Raw genomic sequence first — 21413 nt, forward strand, 5'->3', positions numbered from 1 at the left:
CTCAAGCGCAGCCTTGACACTACAGGGGGACTTTTTGTGTTCCACGGGTCCATTTTTGCTTTTCCCCAGCCCAAGAGCAGGCTTGGAGTGAGGCTGGAAACCCTGGGATGTGTCTCCTGCCCTGTGGGATGTGGGGACACCGAGGGTCTGTCTGCAGTTCTTCTGCCTGCAGAACCAAGGAAATGCCAATGGGAAAGGGAGCTTGGGTCACCCAGAGGCACTGACCACACTGATCGGGGTGGGAAAAATGTGTCCTTGGATTTCCAGGGTGGAATCAGGGCCATGCTTGGTCCAGCCTTGGGTATTTGACGTGCCCGGCTTGTGGCACTGGATCCACCACAGGATTCCAGAATCAAGGAATGGTTTGGGTGGAAAGGGACCTCAAAACCCACCCAGTACCATGGCAGGGACACCTTCCACTGTCCCAGGCTGCTCCCAGCCCCAATGTCCAGCCTGGCCTTGGGCACTGCCAGGGATCCAGGGGCAGCCCCAGCTGCTCTGGGCACCCTGTGCCAGGGCCTGCCCACCCTCCCAGGGAACAATTCCCAATTCCCAATCTCCCATCCATCCCTGCCCTCTGGCAGTGGGAGCCATTCCCTGTGTCCTGTCCCTCCATCCCTTGTCCCCAGTCCCTCTCCAGCTCTGTTCACTGCCATCTCTGTCCCTGCTGTGTCCCCATTGTGTCCCAGGGTCTCTGCCTGTGGCAGTGTTCACAGGGGTCCCAGGATGAGGGAAGAGATGAGGATCTGACTCCTCCTTTCAGAAGGCTGATTTATTATTTTATTATATATATTCTATTAAAACTATACTAAAAGAATAGAGGAAAGGATTTCATCACAAGGCTAGCTAAGAATAGATAAAGAAGGAAGGATAACAAAGGCTTGTGGCTTGGCTCTGTCTGAGCCAGCTGACTGTGATTGGCCATTAATTAGAAACAACCACATGAGACCAATCCCAGATGCACCTGTTGCATCCCACAGCAGCAGATAACCATTGTTTACATTTTGTTCTTGGAGCCTCTCAGCTTCTCAGGAGGAAGAATCTTGAGGAAAGGATTTTTCATAAAGATGTCTGTGACAGCTGCCGGTCGCTGCGCAGGCAGGGAAGGGGCAATCCCGGTGTGCTGGGACACGGGGAGGGTGAATTCCCCGAGCTGTAGCACTGGGACCATCCCGGAGTGGGAGGGAGGAGGGGATGGAAGCTCAGGGCACCCTCTGTGCCAGGCAGGGAGCCCTGGCAGCTCCAGAGGATCAGGGAATGTGGGCAGGGCACCCCAGGCACCCCAGGTGTTCCCAGCCAGGGGTCTGTGCACAAATCACAAACGGGACGGGGCTGCTGAGGAACTGCCGTGAGCTGTTTTATTTTCCAGCATCAGTCTCATTGCATGGTGATGACAATGGGAAGATGCCAGCAGTCACATCCCAGGCAGCAGACTAAGAATTTAATGTTACAGCTCACTTTATAAGGTTTTTGACCAATCACACAAAGCAAAACACATTGACAGTAGTTCTATCCAACCACTATAAGCACACGGACCTGTGGTTAAACAATGCTTGCTTATTTCAAATACAATACCTGCCTGTAAGCCTTAAAACACGATGCACAGAGCTCCATTATTAAGCTTCAACCTTCCTAATATCTTGCTAGATAAACTTTTCTATAGCTTAGAGAGTTATTCTAGACAAGCGTTAATACACAGATCATTGTTCTATTTGTTCTTGTTTTTCTACTTTTTAAATAATTTTTCTGCTGGCCTATCTCATGGCTGCTGCTTAGCTCTAAGCACAGTTCTGCTGTCTCTGGGGCCTGCCTTTTGCAGCTTTCCCAAAACCCTCTTGTTGGGAATTTAGCTGCTAGAGACTGGAGAAGTACAAAGCCATGGCTAATTCCAAGTCCTGCACCTGTGAGATAGCGTGTCCTTGGGCCTAGCTGTAGTAGGATAACAAATAGTGGAAGAGACATGAGAAAAGAGAGATGTAATCCCTAAGGAATGAGGAAGAGTTCATGGTATAGTTTAACCCATAGATTGCTTGGCTTACAGAATATTCATGAGCTTATTATTTGCTGTATAAGTGTTTGATGCTTTCTTTAATAAACCGGACCTGTGATGAATCACCTGGTGTCAGGGTCTCCTTCCACGACAAATGGTTGACCCCGAACGCTGACCCCTCGTCTCGACTGAAAGAAAAAGGGGGAGAACGTGCCACGGTCGAGGAAGTTGGAGCTGGGTCCTGTTTGCAGCCGGGACGGTGACGGAGTTTTGAAGCACCCTTGGGGTTCACATCAGTGACTCAAGCCATCCACGTGCTGCCAGAGCCTGGAAAGCTGCAAGAGCGCTCACGAAAGAGGTATGAAAAGGCAAGCAGCACATAAGTTATTCGCCGCATATCTAGAATGGCGAGGGATAAAGGGGATAGATTTGTTATTAGCCTACGGATACGCTGAAGAAATTTTCCTTAACCCTCATAAGGTCTATGAACTCTCGGAATGGAGAAAATCTGGGGATATACTGTGGGAAGCAGTGGTAGAAAATGATAAGCCAGCAAAGAAACCGAGCAAGCCATGGCGGGTGTTTTGTTTTTCCTAGCAGAGACTGTGAAAGACAAATCAGCGTAGTGAATGCGGGAGTCAAATTTCGGCCGAATTGGCTCAGCATCCGTTATGCTGCCTTAAAATCACCTGTATTAACAGAGACTGTAAACATCAGAATCATAGACTTTAATCGGTGGAACATCAGACTCTAAAATTATATTTTGAAAAATTTTAAATTGTTAAAGATGTGTTAAAGTGATTGTAGAAGTAAGATGTAATGACTGTGTTTTTTAAGCTTTGTTTAGATGTGATAGATGTAAAAGCAAGCACTGAATTCAAAAGAATTTTTTCACAGGTATACCTTGAATGAACTTATGTTTAAGTGTATTTAAGTATAAAAATGCTGCAGCAAACACGTGAAGAAAGTTATTTTAGCTTAATATTTTAGAATCAAGCCTGTAAGTAAGTTATAGTAAATGCTATATTTTATTTCTATAGTAAGTTTTATCCGTTGCTAAGTAGTTTAAGTTAAATTATCTATTAAGTGCCATTAAATGTTAAATACTGTTAAGGTTTAGTTTTGTTAAGTTTATCTCCTGTTAAGTTTAAGTGTTATTAAGTTTAAATAAAGCTAGATTCTGTTTAAATTATATTAGGTTTAAGTTATGTAGAATTTAAAGTGAGTTAAGTTTTGTAAAAGTTTTGTTAGATTTAAGTGATTTTACATGTAAGTTCTGTTGATTTAAAAATCTATTAAGTAAAGATAAGTTTAAGTAATGTTAAGTTCTATTAAGTTTAAATGTTTTAAGTTTAAGTATTTTAAGTATAGCTGCTATTGAGTTTAAGTGATGTTAGATAGATTTATGCTTTTACGATAGGCGTTTATTTTATGACTTGTGTGCAAAGTGTTGTTGTGAACATCAGAGAAACTCTAGTTAAAAGGGACAATCAGAAGCATTTGTGAGTAAAGCTGTTCCTGTTTGAAGATGGAAAGCAAACTTACCAGACAATCAGCACAGGTGAAACCTGCACACATGTTACACCTTTAGCTTATTTTTGTAGGTTGTATTAGCACACCTGAGTTTTGTTTGAGCCTTGTAGCACATAGAATCCTTTTTGCATCTGTTGTATAGCATATCCTATACATAGTGATAGCCTTTTTGGTTTGTTTCCCTGGCTTAGATCCCTTGTAAGAGAGAAACCTTACTAGCTGAGAATATTGTTTAGTTATTAGAATTGCCTATTTTTTTTTTTGTTGCAAAGAGTGTGACACAGTTAGCCCATAGAATTTTGTTTTTCATAAAAAATAAAAACAGGGGAGATGTTGGGAATTTAGCTGCTAGAGACTGGAAAAGTACAAAGCCGTGGCTAATTCCAAGTCCTGCACCTGTGAGATAGCGTGTCCTCTGGGCCTAGCTGTAGTAGGATAACAAATAGTGAAAGAGACATGAGAAAAGAGAGATGTAACCCCCTAAGGAATGAGGAAGAGTTCATGGTATAGTTTAACCAATAGATTGCTTGGCTTACAGAATATTCATGAGCTTATTATTTGCTGTATAAGTGTTTGATGCTTTCTTTAATAAACCAGACCTGTGATGAACCACCTGGTGTCCTGGTCCCCTTCCCACGACGACGCCCGCTGATTTTGTGGATTCCCCACACCGGGCACCGCAGGTTAACCCGTGCCTGGCCGGGGCTGCCCAGCTGTTCCTGAGTGCCCAAAGCAGTGTGACCCATTCCTCACCCTCTGGGGCTCTCAGGGCCAATAACACAATAACCTTCTGCCCTCTATCACAAATCCTGTTCTGAACCCTACTCGCCAACGTCCTCATTCTAACCTGAGATGGGGTTGTGGGGTAACTCTAGGAAGGGGTTTAGTTTTCAGTCTTTGGCCAGGTCCTTCTGGGCCTAATATTTTGTATCAGGAGAGGTCAGTTAGGTGGGAGGCAATGTTTTGTCCTCCGTTGAGGAAGTTGGTTATGCTTAGGCAGTGGATTAAGGGGTTAAAGTACCCCAGGGATGTTGAAAAGTTTGAGAGAGGAGTTTGTTTTGTGAGGATGAGTGTTTGGGCTATTTTTGAGATTTTTAGGGCTGAAACGATGCCTAGGGCTGTTAGGATCAGGGCAGTTATTTTAATGGACAGTGGTGTGGTTGTTGGAGGGGTTTCTGGGGGGACGATGTCCCCCCGCTCCAGCGCTGCCATCCCCGCCGTGCCCGCGCTGCGGAGGGGCCGCAGTGCCACCCTCCGGCTCCGGGTGGGCAAAACTGCGCCGTGCCCGGGCACCGCTGGGGACACACGGGACACACCGGGGCTGCGGGGACACCGGGGGACACACGGGACACGCTGCGAGAAGAGGGAGACAGGATGGGGCACTCCTGGGGGAGGCATGTGGGAAGCCTGATGTGTTGGGGAAGATGAAACAGGAAAGCCTTATCAATATGATTGTCTGGGAAAAGATTGCGAGAATATGGAAACTATAAGCAAGATTGAAATGAAAGCAAGCTTTGGGATCCCTCAGTTACTGAACAACTGGAAAACAATGGTGTGGCCAGCTGAAAGTGATCCACTTTTGATGGAACAACACCCTCTGCTTGCAGACAGGCCCAAGGGTCAGAGCAGACCCTACAGCTTGGCAGAAGGGGCACAAAGTGGAGTTTTTAGGGTTTAAAATGTAACACAGGATGGTAATGTAATGATTCTTATAGGCTGTATGTAAATGCCATAGGATTTGTATCTTGTACTAGATTGGTTAGTGAGAATCAGAATGTTCCACCCAGAAAATGATTTATTGTATTGGAACGGGAACTTTGCTCACTTACTTTCTATACTCTTACTCTTGCCTCTTAGCTCTTACCTTTTGCTCTCTACCCTTTTACTCTCTCACCCTCTCACCCTCTCTCCCCCTCTCTCCTCTCAGCCTGCTCTGAGCTGTGTTTGGCAGCTCCCAGCAGGGCCCTGCACCCAGGCCCTCTGCAATAAACCCCAAATTCCAAACCTGGCTGCAGAGATCTCTCATCTCCGTCCATCCTGACCGTCCTAACGCCATCAATCCTACACTGACCCTGCTCTGCCTGGGCTCAGCACTCCCGAACACACCCTCAGCATTCTTAGAGTGGAAAAATCTGTGAGATTGTGATGATCTTCGGAAGAAATTCCTCCTTGTGAGGATGGGCAGGCCCTGGCACAGGAGCCCTGGATCCCTGGCAGTGTCCAAGGCCAGGCTGGACGGGGCTGAGAGCAGTCTGCGATAGTGGAAGGTGTCCCTGCCCATGAGATTTAAGGTCTCTTTCAACACTTTAAGATCCATTTCCATGATCTTTTGCAGCTGCAGGGCATGGTCGGTGCTGGGAGCCTTTGGAAAACCTTTCCTGCAGGCTGAGGGTGATTCCCAGTCCCCTCCTGGAGCCACCCTGGGCTCCTGTCCTGCAGGGGCTTGAAAGCCCAGCCAACCCCAGAGGGTCATTTGGGGTAATTTATTACCCCAAAACCCCATCTGCAGCTGGAAATAGGTGCAAATCCAGAGTTTTTTAAAGTTTTATGGAAACAGGCTTTCCCACTGAGCATCCCCAGTCCTGCTCAGTCTGCTGCTGTCTCATCCCATCCTCAGTGATGATGGAGAGGGATTCTCTTCACCTCTGGTCCCTTCCTGGCTGCAGACAGGGATTTATTTGACACCTTCCAAAACCCTCTGGAGGGTTCCTGATGGTTCAGGATGTGCTGGCTCTGGAGGGATTTTTAATGGAACCTCTCCCATCTCTCCCAGATCAGCTCTGGGCCTCTGTTTCCCTCTCGGTGCCCTCCCAGTTGGGATCTCTGGAGATCCTGCAGCTGGACAGGGGCCAGCAAGTGGGGTTTATTTAGGGAAGGACACGTGGCACCCAGGCAGGGTGAGAAGCAAGACTGGGATTGGTGGCTCCAGCCTCAGGAGCAGGGGAGAGGCCAGGAAGTTTGGAAAAGGGCATTTGGGGCCTCTCTCCCTCCTGGAGGCACCATTTGGAGGGCAGGAGCTCAGCTGGGAGGGTGAAGGATGTTCATGGTGCTGGAACAGGCTGGGGGCACCCAGAGGGCACCCCAGGACCTTTGGGACAGCTCGTGGTGCCCCCACCTCGAGGTCTTCCTCACCTTCCTCCTCCATCTCCTCTCTGTGAGCTTCACCAGGCAGGGGAAAAGCAGAGATTGCCTGGGAGGCGCCTCCAGGCATTCCATCATGGGCAGGGTTTTCATCCTGCAGCGCCCCCAATCCCAAATCCTCTGGGTTTGTGGAGCAAAACGACACACTGAAAAGTGAGGCTGGACTTGGAATGAGATTTTATTGGAAAAACCCTTCCTGACCCCCCAGGGATGCCAGGTGAGTCCCATTCCTCAGAGCAAAGGGCTGGGAGAGCTCTCCTGGCACGGGAACATCTCCAGCTCACTCAAACCCCATGGGAGAAAGGGAAGAATTTTGGGAATGGGGAGGAACAGGGTCCAGAGGCCATTTGCGGGGGTCTCTTGTAGAGGTTTGGGGTTTTGCCTCTCTCTGTGTCCTCCCCCCATCCCCAGGGGGCTCCTGGTTCTTTTTGGGAATCTTCCCACGCAGGAAATGATTTGTAAACCAAGGAAAGGGGAAAACATCCATCAGTGAATCCCTTCAGTATCGGCGCTGCTCCTTTTCCTTCAGTGCAGACAAAACCCACCAGCTGTCCTTGGGTGAAGGATTTCTGTGTTTCCTTCCCAGTTTCAGGCAGAAAAGTGCAGAATTTCCCTTCTCTTTGCCTGGAACTCTGCCCCAAAGCAGTGAGAGCTCTGGGGGTGAGGTGCTACCACAGGGTGCAGGATCCACCAGCACCGAGCATGCAGAGCCTCTCGCATGGTTGTTCCCAACACCCTCTGAGGGTGGCAGACCCAGAACTCCCAAAATCAGGGGAGTTGGGTCTTTCTGGTTGTTCCCAACACCTTCTGAGGGTATCAGAGTCAGAGCTTCCAAAATCACAAGGGGTTGGGTCTTTATGGTTGTTCCCTTTGAGGGTGTCAGACCCAGAACCCCCAAAATCAGAGGGGTTTGGGTCTTTCTGCTTGTTCCCTTTGAGAGTGTGAGACCCAGAACTTCCAAAATTGGGGGGGTTTGGGTCTTTCTGGTTGTTTCCTCTGAGACTGTCAGACTCAGAACCCCCAAAATCAGAAGGGATTGGGTCTTTCTGGTAGTTCCCTCTGAGGATGTCAGACCCAGAACGTCCAAAATTGGGGCAGGGTTGGGTCTTTCTGGTTGTTCCCAACACCTTCTGAGGTTGTCAGACTCACAACCTCCAAAATTAGAAAGGGTTGGGTCTTTCTGGTTGTTCCCTTTGAGGGTGTCAGACTCAGAACCCCCAAAATCAGAGGGGGTTGGGTTTTTCTGATTGTTCCCAACACCCTCTGAAGGTGTCAGACCCATAACCTCCAAAATCAGTAGGGGTTGGGTCTTTCTGGTTGTTCCCAACACCCCCCAAAATCAGAGTGGGGTTTGGGTCTTTCTGGTTGTTCCCTCTGAGGGTATCAGACCCAGAACCTCCAAAATCACAAGGGATTGAGTCTTTCTGGTGCTGCAGCCCTGGAGCTGCTCCTCCAGCAGCCCCTCTCCTGTCCTGCTCACGCCGTGAAGTCCTGGGTGGCCAGGTTGAAGACGTTGCTCTCCATGGACCTTTGCCACGTGCCCCAGTTCCTCCTGATCTCAGCCTGGACCTGCACCAGTGTGGGCAGTGCTGGCACCCAGGGACGCCAGACAGCACCCAACAGAGGGGACTGGGGGGCAAGGGGAGGGGGAACTGCCCCTGCCCACCCCAGCTTTGGGGCACCCTCAGGGTGTCCCCGTGCCCGCTGTGGTGCCCGGGGTTGGGGTGGGGACACACACTCACCTCCCCATTGAGGAAACAATAGAGCAGAGCCACCAGGAAGCCCTGGAGAGGACAGGCAGAGCAATTTGCACCCAAAGGAAGGGGCTGGACCCCTCTGTGCTCATCTTCTCCCTACCTTTACCTCCTTCCACCAGAGAATCAGTGCCAGGTTCTCCAGGCCCTGCCCCAGTTGTTGGGGGCACCCTCTCCCAAAAGAGGCCAAACCCCCACGTTCCAGAGGGTCCTGGAGTGATTTGGGATGGGGTCATGGGGCTTTCTGCCCTTCTCACCTGGTAGGAGCCCAGCACCAGCTCGAAGTAGAGCCGGGCATCCACGCCCACGTGCTCGGGGAAGAGCGCGAACACCACGTAGTGCACCCCAAAGAGGGGGATGAGCAGCAGCGTGGACTTGGTCAGCCTCCTGTGGAGAGGGACAGGGCTCTGGGGGCTCCTGCTGCCCCCTCAGACCTCCCCAAAACCTTGGAGAGGTTCTGTGTGAGAGGCTCCAGGGCTGAGCTCTGTGCTCCTCCAAGGGAGGTCCCTCTGCCCTGGGACCCTGGGGTGGGCACAGCCCTGTCCCCACCCCCACACCCGAGGATGGGCACAGCCCTGTCCCCACCCCAGACCTCACAGTGGGCACAGCCCTGCCCCCACCCCAGACCCCAGGGTGGGCACAGCCCTGTCCCCAACCCAGACCTCACAGTGGGCACAGCCCTGTCCCCTTACATGTACTGCTGCTTGTGGGTTCTGCTGAGGTCCGGGCAGCGGATCTTCTGTGCCAACATCCTGGTGACGTTGAGGAAGATGAGGAAGTTCACCTGCCCCAGGAGGGAGGCCACGTCTCAGGCCCTGCACAGTCCCTGGATGGGTCCCCTGGCCGTGTGGGACCCTGCCTCTGGGCGGGGACTCTCAGGGGGCACACTCACAAATATGGCCAGGAGGATGGGAGCCTTGATCACCCACCAGTACACACTGGAGTAGTCATCCCAGCACCTATGGGACAGCAGAGGTGGCTCTGGCACCCACGGGGACCCACATGGCCCAGCTGTCCCCCCGCCATTTCTTTGGCCAGACCCCTGACCCCTTTGCACCCCTCTTGCCACAGGAGCCACCAGAAAACAGAAATAACACTGAAGTTAAGGCTGGCCCAGTCCTGCCCTCCTGAGCATCCATCCCATGCCAAGGGTTCATTTCCCAGCTCTTGGACTGGGACACGTGGCTGGGGTGGCCTGGGACGAGGCCAAGGGACAGTTTGACAACCAGAAAGACCCAACCCCTCCTGCTCTTACCCGTGGTTGTCATACTGGAGCCTGGTGAGCACCCACACCCCGACTGTGACCATGGGGACACCTGCAAGGACAGGACACAGGCAGGGATGGCCCCTCCAGTGCTCTGGGAAGCCCCCGTGCCACCCCTCTGTCCCTTGTCCCCCAGAAACACGTGTCCAGCTCAGTTCTGGGTGTGGCAGGAAGGTGACAACCATCCCACCTTCTCCAGGAGAAGGAAGTGGTGGTGCCATGTCTGTCCCCACGCTCTTCCATCACACCCTGAGGCACCTGGGATGGGCATTCCCAGCCCCAGGTGGGTGTGGGAAGAAGGGAGGAGCTGTCCTGACCAGGCCGTGCTTCCCCAGCAGCTCTGAGCTCTGGCAGGAGCAGGTGGGTGCCCCACCAAGGCCATGCAGGAGATGTTGGGGTGGGGAGATGCTGGACTCTGGCCTGGTGGGTCTCAGATCAGGCCCTTCCCAGTGGCTCCTGCCCAGGGATGTCCGGGATGTCCCCAGGCTCACCCCAGCCCCATGAGGACGTAGCCCCAGGTGTAGCTCCTGTCGCAGGTGAAGGTGAGCAGCAGCAGCGTCTGCAGGTACAGCCCCTCCACCAGCAGCCAGTAGAAGTTGGCCAGCACTGAGTACTGGAAGAAGGTGATGGCTGCCTTGCAGGTCACCTGCCAGGGGAGGAGGGGACGGCTCAGAGTGCAGCGCAGGGGACTGTCACCCTCCTGTCCACCCTCTTGAGGACACCTGTGATGGCCTTTCAGTGATGGCCTTTCAGTGCAGCCCCAGGGACTCTGCCCCAGCCCCTCACACCACCTGCACCAGGTTCTGCTCTGCCTGTGGCCCACGGGCAGGTGACCACGGGCTGGTTTTGTAGGATCTTTAAAAACCCCGTGGTTGTGTCTGTGGTGTTCTCAGTGTTGTGCCTTCGCTCAGGGGCTCCTGTTTTGATTGAAAAGCTCAGATCTGAGCAGTAGCTGGTGCTGGTGGGGCTGTGCTGAGCTTTAGCCCCACTGGGGACACCTAGCCTGAGGCCAGAGCAGTTTTGAGGACAGAATTTATTCCCTGCACAAAGGGAAATGCAGAAATGTTGATCCTCCCCATGGCCACCCAGGACAGAATTTCCTCCATCCCACAGCCTCTCTCTCCTCTCTGCAGTGACTAAGTCCCCCAGGGTCCCACCAGACCCCTCCCAAGGAGCCCCTGCTGTGCTCCAGGGCTGGGGTTTGGAGCAGTGTGGGATTCACCGTGGACATTGTGCAGTGGTCGATGGACTCATCCGAGAAGAGGACCCTGTCCTTGATGAACACGGCCGTGCCCCGCAGGATGAAGGAGGTGAAGAAGTGGATGTGGATGGAATTCCTGGTGCAGTGCAGCTTCCTGCAGGAGGGAGAGATGGGCTGGGCCCAAACAGAGGCAGAGAAGGTGCTTTGTTGTCCCCTTCCCTGGGATCCCTGCTGGTGATGGTCACAAAGCCCTGGAGAAGCTTTCCTGCTCTAAAATCAGGAAGGGCAGGGTTGTGCTCTGTGGCATTCACATTCTCTGAAAAAATCCCTTCACCCAGGATTTTTCTCCTGGGAAGCTGAGAAGCCTCAGAGAAAAGGAGAACAATTCTTATCTCATTTGCTTCTCCTGTGCTGTGCTCATGGGGAATGTGTTTGGAGATTGTTTACCCACAGGTGATTGTTCCATTGCATTCTGCTGTGAGTTGTTTTCACTCTTTGGCCAATCAGGGCCAAGCTGTGTCAGGACTCTGGAAAGAGTCACGAGTTTTCATTATTATCTTTTTAGCCTTCTGTAAGTACCCTTTCTGTATTCTTTAGTATAGTATAATGTAATATAATGTAATATAATGTAATATAATGTAATATAATGTAATATAATGTAATATAATATAATATAATATAATATAATATAATATAATATAATATAATATAATATAATATAATATAATATAATATAATATAATATAATATAATATAATATAATATAATATAATATAATATAATATAATATAATATAATATAATATAATACAATATAATACAATATAATATAATATAATATAATATAATATAATATAATATAATATATTGTTTAATATAATAATATGAATATAATATTATTATAATATATTAATATTATATATTAATAGATTATAATACTATAATATAATTTAATATAGTATCGTGTAATAAAGTAATAATTTAGCCTTCTGAGAACATGGAGTCAGATGCATCATTCCTCCATTCATCAGGGCATTTCCCTGCTAATACAATAGCGCTGTGCTTGGGGCTGCTCAAGGACAAGGGAACATCCCAGAAACCTCTGGAGAGCCCAGACCTGCAGCACAGGGACATGTGCAAAACCAGAACCCGAGAGGGCCACCAGGGAAGGACAAGGCTGCCATTGCTCTCCTGTTTCCCTGTCGGCTGGGATGGGTCCTGGCTGCTCCAGGAGGGGCCAGGCTGGGGGCAGCCGTTCCTGCTGGGATTTGTCCCGTGTCCCTCCAGCCCTGGAGCAGCTCCCAGCCCTACCTGAAGCAGCAGAAGATGCCGATGGCCAGGAGCAGCGCTGCCAGCGACGTGGAGTAGCCGCAGGTGTAGAGCACCTTCATGGTGACAAAGTGGCCTCTCTGCAAGGGACAGCACAGTGGAGGGAGGGGACAGGGACTGGGAAGGGCTGGTGTGGGACAGGCAGGGACAGCCAGGGGCGATGGATAACCCAGGAGCATCTCCATGGTTCTTTGGCCAGTGGGCAGTGTGGGGACGCAGGGACAGGGGACACGGGGCCAGTGGGCAGCGTGGGGACATGGGGACACAGGGACATGGGGCAGCGTGGGGACACAGGGCCATGGGGACTTGGGGAAATGGGGGACACAGCCATGGGGACATGGGGCAGTATGGGGACATGGGGACACAGGAGCATGGGGACATTGGGAAAAGGGGTTGTTTGGGGACACAGGGCCATAGGGACATGGGGAAATGGGGACACAGGGACATGGGGCAGTGTGGGGACACAGGGCCATAGGGACATGGGGAAATGGGGACATGGGGACACAGGGACATGGGGCAGTGTGGGGACATGGGGCCATGCGGCTATGGGGCAGCGTGGGGACATGGGGCCATAGGGACATAGGGAAATAGGGACACAGAGCTATGGGGACATGAGGAAATGGAGACATGGGGTCATGGGGCCTTGGGGACATTGGGAAATGGGGACACTCAGCCATGGGGCCGTGGGGCCATGGGGACACGGGGCCATGTTGGGACATGTGGCCATGGGGAAATGGGGCCATGTGGCCATGGGGACAGATCCCCACAGCCCCAGGGGTCCCACATGCCTTGGCCTCGGTGTCATTGCTGCTGCCCAGCATCTCCAGCTGGCAGGCGCTGTGGTAGGGGGGGCTGGGGGGGCTCCAGCCCCACTCGGTGCAGTTCCTCTGGATCAGCCCTGCAGGACAAGGGGGGACCTCAGGAGAGCCACGGGTGTCACCTCTGATGGCACCCCCAAAATGGCCAGTCTGGAACAGACAGGGACAGCAGCGTGGTACCTGTGGGCTGCCCCATCCCTCCTGGATCCCATTGCTGCTTCTGGACCCTATCACTGCCCCATCCCTCCCCAACCCCACCCGTCCCTCCCAAATCCCATTGCTATCCCATCCCTTCTGGATCCCATGGCCCCATGCCTGGAGCTGCCAGGAAAACTTCTGACAGGGTGTGAAAACAGGCACAGATCCCTCCAGGGGAAGGGAATTGGGAATTAAGGCTGTAAAAGTGCTCAGTCATCCTGTGAGGGCTCCTTCGAGCCTCTTCTGAGCTCTTCCTACCCCAAAGCAAATATTTCCCAACATTTCCTGAGTTACTCCTGTCTGAGGAAGTGCTGGAATGTTCCAGTGGGAGCTTGGGAGCCCTGGGATGGGAAAGGAGGGCACTGAGGGGACTGCCCTGGTGCCACCAGGATGGAGGATGAGGTCCCCAAGAGCTGCACCCGCAGAGGGATGAAAGGATTTGGGTCCCGAATCTCTGTTTTCCTGTCCCTGCTGGGGCTGCAGTTTCCACCGAGGACATTTTGGGACAGGCCGGAGCTGTGGGGTGGGAGGGAAGGGCTGGGGTGGCTCTGGGGGCCCTGGCAGGGCGGGTGGGGCCGTGGGATGAGCGATCCCCGCTGGATTCAAACCTTTGGACTTCTTGAAGACGCTCAGGATCTCGGGGCAGGCGACAGCTCGGGAGTGGCCCAGGGGCAGGGCTGGCCAGCAGCTGAGCCCGTCCCACTCGGTGGGGCAGCCTGGGGAGGGAGAGGACGCCGGGGCAGGCAATTCCTGCTGTGCCTCAGTTTCCCCGCTGATGCCATCAGCCTCTAAAGCCCCTGCAAGCCCCCAGTGCTCCCTCAGCCCAGCTTCCCCTTCCCCTTCTCCCCTTCCCCTTCTCCCTTTCCCCCTTTTTTCCCCTTCCCCTTCCCCTTCCCCCTTCCCCTTTTTTCCCCTTTCCTCTTTTTTCCCCCTTTTTCCCCTTTTTTCCCAACCCCTTCCCCCCTTCCCCTTTTTTCCCCCTGTTTTCCCCTTTTTTTCCCCTTTTTCCCCCCTTCCCCCCCCTTTTCCCCCTTTCCTTCCCCTTTCCTCTTTCCCCTTTTTTCCTTTCCCTTTCTTCTTTTCTATTTTTTCCTTTTCTTTTTTTCCTTTTCCCTTTTCTTTCTTTTCCCTTTTTCCCCTTTCCTATTTTTCCCTTTTCCCTTTTTTCCCCTTTCCCCCCCTTTTCCCCTTTTTTCCTTTTTCCCTTTTTTCCCTTTTTTTCCCCTTTCCCCTCATTCCCTTTCTCTTCCCCTTTCCTCTTCCCCTTTCCCCTTTCCCCTTTCCCCTTTCCCCTTTCCCCTTTCCCCTTTCCCCTTTCCCCTTTCCTTTTCGCTTCCTTTTCCCCTTTCCCCTTCCCTTTTCCTTTTGCTGGAGGCTCAGCTCAGGATGTGTCCCCAAGGACAGAAGGAAGTCGTACAAGGGTTTCTGCATGACTTAAGCTTAAACAACTTTTGCTTCCCTATCCAGCACTGAATTCCTGTTTAAATCATTAAATAAATTTTCTGGGGAATGAGCACAGCCCGGCAGACTCAGGGCCTGAAGGAATTTATGATGGGACAAGGAGATCCCAGTGCCGGCCAGCTGCTGTCCCAGACTCCATCATTAACCCTGCGGATCCACATTATTCATGGAGCCATTCCCAGCAGGGAATGTGGAACTGGACAGGGCTGATGAATTTCCTCTGATTTCAGCCTGGGGGTGGCAGTGCTGGCAGGGAGGGATTTGCATCACAATGCCAGAGTGGGGCTGGGTTTTTGTTCTGGAGGATCAGGGAAGTGAGCACAGAATTGGATCATCCCTGAGAGCAGACACTTCATTTCTTGGGGTTGTGGGAGCAGGGAATCCTGGAATGGTTTTGGTTGGAAGGGACCTTAAAACTCATCCAGTTTCACCCCTGCCATGGCAGGGACACCTCCCACTGTCCCAGGATGCTCCAGCCCCGTCCAACCCGGCCTTGGGCACTGCCAGGGATCCAGGGGCAGCCCCAGCTGCTCTGGGAATTCCATCCCAACCCATCCCCACCCTCCCAGGGAACAATTCCCAATTCCCAATCTCCCATCCATCCCTGCCCTCTGGCAGTGGGAGTCATTCCTGGGTCCTGTCCCTCCATCCCTTGTCCCCAGTCCCTCTCCAGCTCTCCTGGAGCCCCTTCGGCCCTGCCAGGGGCTCTGAGCTCTCCCTGGAGCCTTCTCCTCTCCAGGTGAGCACCCCCAGCTCTCCCAGCCTGGCTCAGAGGAGCCTTTGGAGCCTCTCCAGGGCCTCCTCTGAAATTTTAGCCACCATAGTCCAGAGGATACCATGGATATGGTGCAAGGAATGGAAGAGATGGAAGAGGAAAGGCTGGGAGAGCTGGGGGGGCTCATCTGGAGAGGAGAAGCTCCAGGGAGAGCTCAGAGCCCCTGCAGGGCCCAAAGGGGCTCCAGGAGAGCTGGAGAGGGACTGGGGACAAGGGATGGAGGGACAGGACACAGGGAATGGCTCCCACTGCCAGAGGGCAGGGATGGATGGGAGATTGGGAATAAGGAATAAGGAATAAGGAGTAAGGAATGAGAATGAGGAATAAGGAATAAGGAATAAGGAATAAGGAATAAGGAATAAGGAATAAGGAATAAGGAGATCCCAGGGCCCTCCCTCCCCATGGATGGGATCTGAGCCTGTCCTGGAGTCAGGCTCCCCACGCTGGTGCAAGCAGGGAAAGGATGGATGCAGCTCAGGCGGACAGGGACAGCAGAAGCCCCAGGATTAAACCCAGATATTAATTATGCATTCCCACATCTCGGATATTTTCCTGCAGTGAGGTTCCTTCCCCTTGGCTGCACAGTTCAGGTTGCAAAATGGACCTTTTCCAATCAATTGGCTTTTCCCTGCTAAGCTGAAGGATAAATGACATCTCTGCAGAGTTACTTAAGCAATTATGCACCTTCATATGCATTTAGTGCTTAATTTTCCACTGCTATGAGATGAAACCCCTGGAATTATGCATTCCTTATTCTCCAGGTGACAATTTTTGCCTGGGATTTGGGCCATTCCACTTTGGATGGAAACTGAGATGCAATTTAAAAAAAAAAGGATGTCCAAAAGCAGCACTTGAAAATTGGTTTTTCAACCAGCTAATTCATTTAAAACCCAGATATGGGAAAACTGAGCTGCTCAAAAAAATGTTTGGCAGTAAAATTTACTGAATTAGGAAGGGGAGCAGATGTGAAGTGGTGACACCACAGAGTGACCCCAGTGCTGGTGGCCACAAGCCTGGCATTGGTGCAGGGGGATGGAGAGGACTCTGCCAGGGGCAGGGACCAACCCAGCACTGCCAAACTCCATGAATCCCTCCCTGGGGGGGTGAGGAGGCTCCAGGGAGAGCTCAGAGCCCCTTGCAGTGTCAGGACCCAGCACATCCCTCTGTCTGTCCTGAGCAGCTCAGACCCCTGCCAGGGGGCTCAGAGACCCTGGCACAGAGCCCAAAATGCCCCTGTGGGTTTGATTATGACCCGTGGAGCAAATTACCAACCTTGTATGAAGACCAGCAAACCACAACAGTTTAAGTAGAATAACAGTGAAATTATCACAGGGTGGAAAAGTAGATTTTGGGGTTTCTAGAATAGGGGTTCAAGAGGCAAGATGGAGGAATCTGGGCACGTCCAGCCTTTCTCCTTCTTCTTGGCCTCCATCTCCTGCTGGGATGGTGGCACTTTTGGATTGGTTTAGAGTAGAAGCTCACTGTCTAACATAGGTGATAGGTATTGGAAAGTAATTGTAAATATTGTATACAGTTTTTAGTATAAAGACATAACACTGCCCCAGGGGCAGGCAGAGTGCCTGGACTGTCTTGCTGAGCTGACCTCGGCAGGGCAGGAGAAAATATTTTATAGATAAGATAAAATAAACAACCTTGAGACCGAGAAATGAAGAGCTCTGACTCCTTCTTCAAGCGCCAGGCTGGGAAAAGAGACTTTCCAACTTTTCTTGGGGTCACTCTGAGCGGCAAGAGATCCTGACATTGCAGAGCCAGAAGGGGCTCCAGGAGAGCTGGAGAGGGACTGGGGACAAGGGATGGAGGGACAGGACACAGGGAATGGCTCCCAGAGCAGAGGGCAGGGATGGATGGGAGATTGGGAATTGGGAATTGTTCCCTGTGAGGGTGGGCAGGCCCTGGCACAGGGTGCCCAGAGCAGCTGGGCAGCCCCTGGATCCCTGGCAGTGCCAAGGCCAGGTTGGACGGGGCTTGGAGCAGCCTGGGACAGTGCAAGGTGTCCCTGCTGCCATGGCAGGGGTGGCACTGGGTGGGCTTTGAGGTCCCTCCCAATCCCAAACATTCCAAGATTCTCTAAACCCAGCAGGGCTGAGTTCTGGCAGTGGTTTGCATCCCCCAATAACCTCTATCCATCCCAACAGCATTTCTGGTGCTCTCCGGGGATTCTCCTTGACCTTTCCTTAGTGCTGTTCTCATTTCCCTGTACATCCCCAACCCACGCGTGCTCTGCAATCCCCTCCCATGGTCACCCTCCAGGCACCCCTCAGGATTCCCCCCTGCTCCCAGGGAGCTGATCCGGGCTCACCCTGCCCTGCCTGCCCCGAGCTGGGGCTCTCGCTCCGGATCCTCTGCAGACATTCCTCCTCCAGCTGCTGGAAGTGGAGCACGACGGAGCAGTCGGGATGAGTCCCCTGCACCTTGGAGAGGGGAAAGGGCAGGCAGGAGAACCATGGAATTGTGGAATTGGAGCCATGGAATTGTGGAATTGGAGGCATAGAGTTGTGGAATTGGAATCTTGGAATGTGGAAATGGAGTCTTGGAATTGTGGAATTGGAGTCATGGAATTATAGAAATGGAATAATGGAATTGTAGAAATGGAATCATGGATTTGGGTTGAAGGACCACACATCCATCCCAGTCCCCACCTGCCATGGAATTGTGGAATTGGAGTCATTGAATTGTGGAATTGGAGTCATGGAGTTGTGGAATTGGAGTCATGGAATTGTGAATTGGAGTCATGGAATTATAGAAATGGAATAATGGAATTGTAGAAATGGAATCATGGATTTGGGTTGAAGGGACCACACATCCATCCCAGTCCCCACCTGCCATGGAATTGTGGAATTGGAGTCATGGAGTTGTGGAATTGGAGTAATGGAATTGTGGAGTTGGAGTCATGGAATTACAGAAAGGGAATCGTGGAGTTGGGGTGGATGGGACCACAAACCCATCTCAGCCTCCATCTGACATGGAATTATGGAATTGGAGTCATGGAATTCTGGAATTGGAGTCATGGAATTGTAGAAATGGAATCATGGAATTGTAGAAATGGAATAATGGAATTGGGTTGGAGGGGGCCACACACTCATCCACACTCATCCCAGTCTCCACCCGCCATGGATTTGGGGAATTGGAGTCATGGAATTGTGGAATTGGAGTAGTGGAATTGTAGAAATGGAATCATGGATTTGAGTTGGAAGGGACCACAAACCCATCCCAGTCCCCCCCTGCCCTGGAATTGTGGAATTGGAGTAGTGGAATTGTGGAATTGGAGTAATGGAATTGTGCCCATTCCCTGGTGTTTGTGCCCATTCCCACATCCCTGCCCATTCCCAAGTGTCCATGTCCATTCCCATGTATCCCTCCATGCCCATTCCCACATCCCCGCCCATTCCCAAGCATCCCAGCAGGTTCAGGGCTGTCTGGAACAGGGATCTGGTGCACCTGGGTTTGTGTTGCTGATAGTTTCAGTGAGAGGCCAGAGGTGTAGGAGCTGCAGGAACAGAGGGATGAGGGCGGATCCCTGAGCTTCCCAACACAGGGAATGTGGGACCTTGGAGCATCCCTTGCCTGAGCCCTGCCCTGCCTGTCCTGGCCATGCAGCCGCTCCTCAGGGTCCCTTCACTTCCCCCAGGAGATTTTGTGTCCTTTTCCTGCTGAACACAAGATTTCAAGGAATTTCAGCCTGGAAAAGGCGTTTTGGGGATGGCTCTGGGCACAGCACTGGGAAGGCCCAGGAATTCTGCTCCTCCTCCATCCTGCCAGTGATGGGGGCATGGATGGGGCAGGGGGGTCTCTCTCACCCCTCTTGGGCTGCAGAGCTGCTGGGTTTGATTTCTTAGTTATGGCAGCAGGGCCAGGATGCTGAAGCAGGAACAGGGAATGTGCTGGGCTCCCTTCCGAGCTCCCTGCAGGGCAGGGAATTCCTGCTGTGCCTCAGTTTCCCTACTGATGCCATCAGTCTCTAAAACCCTGCAAGCCTCCAGTGCTCCCACAACCCAGCTTCCCCTTCCCCTTCCCTTTTCCTTTTTTTCCCTTTCCCTTTTGTCCTTTTCCCTTTTTTTCCCTTTCCCTTGCCTTTCCCTTTCCCCTTTCTCTTTTTTCTTTTCCCTTTTTTCTTTTTCCCTTTTCCTTTTCCCTTTTTCCCTTTTCTGTTTTTTTTAGTTTTCTCTTTCTTCCTTTTCTCTTTTTTTCCTTTTCCCTTTTTCCCTTTCCCTTTTTTCCTTTTCTCTTTTTTTCTCTTTTTTCTCTTTTTTCTCTTTTTTCTCTTTCCCCCCCTTTTCCCCCTTTTCCCCCTTTTCCCCCTTTCCCCCCTTTGTTTCCTTTTTTCCCTTTCCCTTCCCCTCCCCTTTCCCCAGCACAGCCTGACTTCCCCAGCTCTGTTTCTCTCCCTCTGGCAGCACAAGCGCCCCATTTGATCCGCCATTCCCGCAGGGATTTGGTGCCAGCCATGCCCATATCCCTGTCCTGGGGGTCACCCGTGACTGTCCCTGTCCCCTGCACCCCCTGCACCCAACCCCTGTGCTGGGGGTGCTCTGTGTGCTGTGGGGTGGAGGACCCGTTCCCAAGGGATCATCCCCGGGACCTGAACCCTCGGGACCTCTGCCCTGGGGGGTCCCTGAGCGCTGCTGGGTCCTGGGGGTCCCAGCTGAACCTTTGTCACCACATTGTCCCCAGGAGCTGCGGGGAAAGTCCCCAAGGGGAGCTGGCAATTTTGGAGCACCACAGATGGGGATGGGATAATGGGATGGGATGGGATGGGATGGGATAATGGGATGGGGTGGGATGGGATGGGATGGGATGGGATGGGATGGGATAATGGGATGGGGTGGGAGGGGATGGGATGGGATGGGGTGGGAGGGGATGGGATGGGATGGGATAATGGGATGGGGTGGGAGGGGATGGGATGGGATGGGATGGGATAATGGGATGGGATGGGATAATGGGATGGGATGGGGTGGGGTAGGATGGGGTGGGATGGGATAATGGGATGGGGTGGGAGGGGATGGGATGGGATGGGATGGGATAATGGGATGGGATGGGATAATGGGATGGGATAATGGGATGGGATGGGGTGGGGTAGGATGGGGTGGGATGGGGTAATGGGATGGGATAATGGGATGGGATGGGATGGGATAATGGGATGGGGTGGCGTAGCATGGGATGGGATGGGATGGGATAATGGGATGGGATAATGGGATAATGGGATGGGCACCCCCACCCTGGACAGGAGGACCCCTCACTCCTCCCATCCCCACAGGTGTCTGGCATGGGGGACCCCCGGTGCCCCCCATCCTGTCCCCAGGGTCGCTCACCTGGAGCATGGGCAGCAGCAGCAGCAGCAGCAGCAGCAGCAGCGAGCGGGGCCGGGGTGGCTGCCCCATGGCTGAGGCAGCGGGGTCCCGGTCCTGTCCCAAAGGAGGGTCCGGGGACAGCCCGGCTGCTCCTTCGCGGCCCGGGGCTCCGGGGATGCCCCGCACCTCCCTCTGCCCTGTCCTGTCCCGTGTCCCTCCGGACCCTTCCCTGTCCCTGTCCCCGCTGTGCTGTCGCTGTCGCTGTCGCCGCCGGGCTCGGTGTCACCGCTCGGGGATGCGGAGGCTCCTCCCTCGGCCGGGATGGATGGAGCAGCTCGGGAGGGACCCCGGGCTGGCGCTGCCCCCCCACCCCCGGCACCACCGGCACCTCGGGACCCCCAGGGGGACACCGAGCCCCTCCCGGCCCCTCTGGGCAGCCGGGATGGAGAACAGCTGGAAAACAGCTGGAGACAGGCTGCGGGAATGGGGTGGGGGGTGCGAGGGTCACATCCCTTGGCGGGGACAGGGACGGTCCCTCCAGCCCTGTCCCCAGCGTGACTCTGCTGTCCCCAAGGTGTCTCTGCTGTCCCCAAGGTGGCTCCAGTGGCCCAGGATGGCTCTGCTGTCCCCAGGGTGACACT

General features: G+C 52.8%; 1 protein-coding gene across 1 annotated transcript; it reads right to left on the bottom strand.

Moving 5' to 3' along the window:
• Nucleotides 1-6873: 6873 nt before the first annotated feature.
• LOC134430862 (vasoactive intestinal polypeptide receptor 1-like) lies at nt 6874-21068 on the bottom strand. Its single transcript, XM_063178740.1, is given in 14 exon segments — nt 6874-8233; nt 8407-8448; nt 8676-8805; nt 9111-9202; nt 9311-9377; nt 9674-9734; nt 10174-10180; nt 10182-10328; nt 10905-11037; nt 12194-12291; nt 13000-13109; nt 13836-13943; nt 17784-17895; nt 20794-21068. Coding segments are annotated over 14 exon segments (1269 nt in total). The 5' UTR covers nt 20863-21068; the 3' UTR covers nt 6874-8140.
• Nucleotides 21069-21413: the final 345 nt, after the last annotated feature.

Source organism: Melospiza melodia, chromosome 30, assembly GCF_035770615.1.
Source record: "Melospiza melodia melodia isolate bMelMel2 chromosome 30, bMelMel2.pri, whole genome shotgun sequence".
Classification (NCBI taxonomy): Eukaryota; Metazoa; Chordata; class Aves; order Passeriformes; family Passerellidae; genus Melospiza; species Melospiza melodia.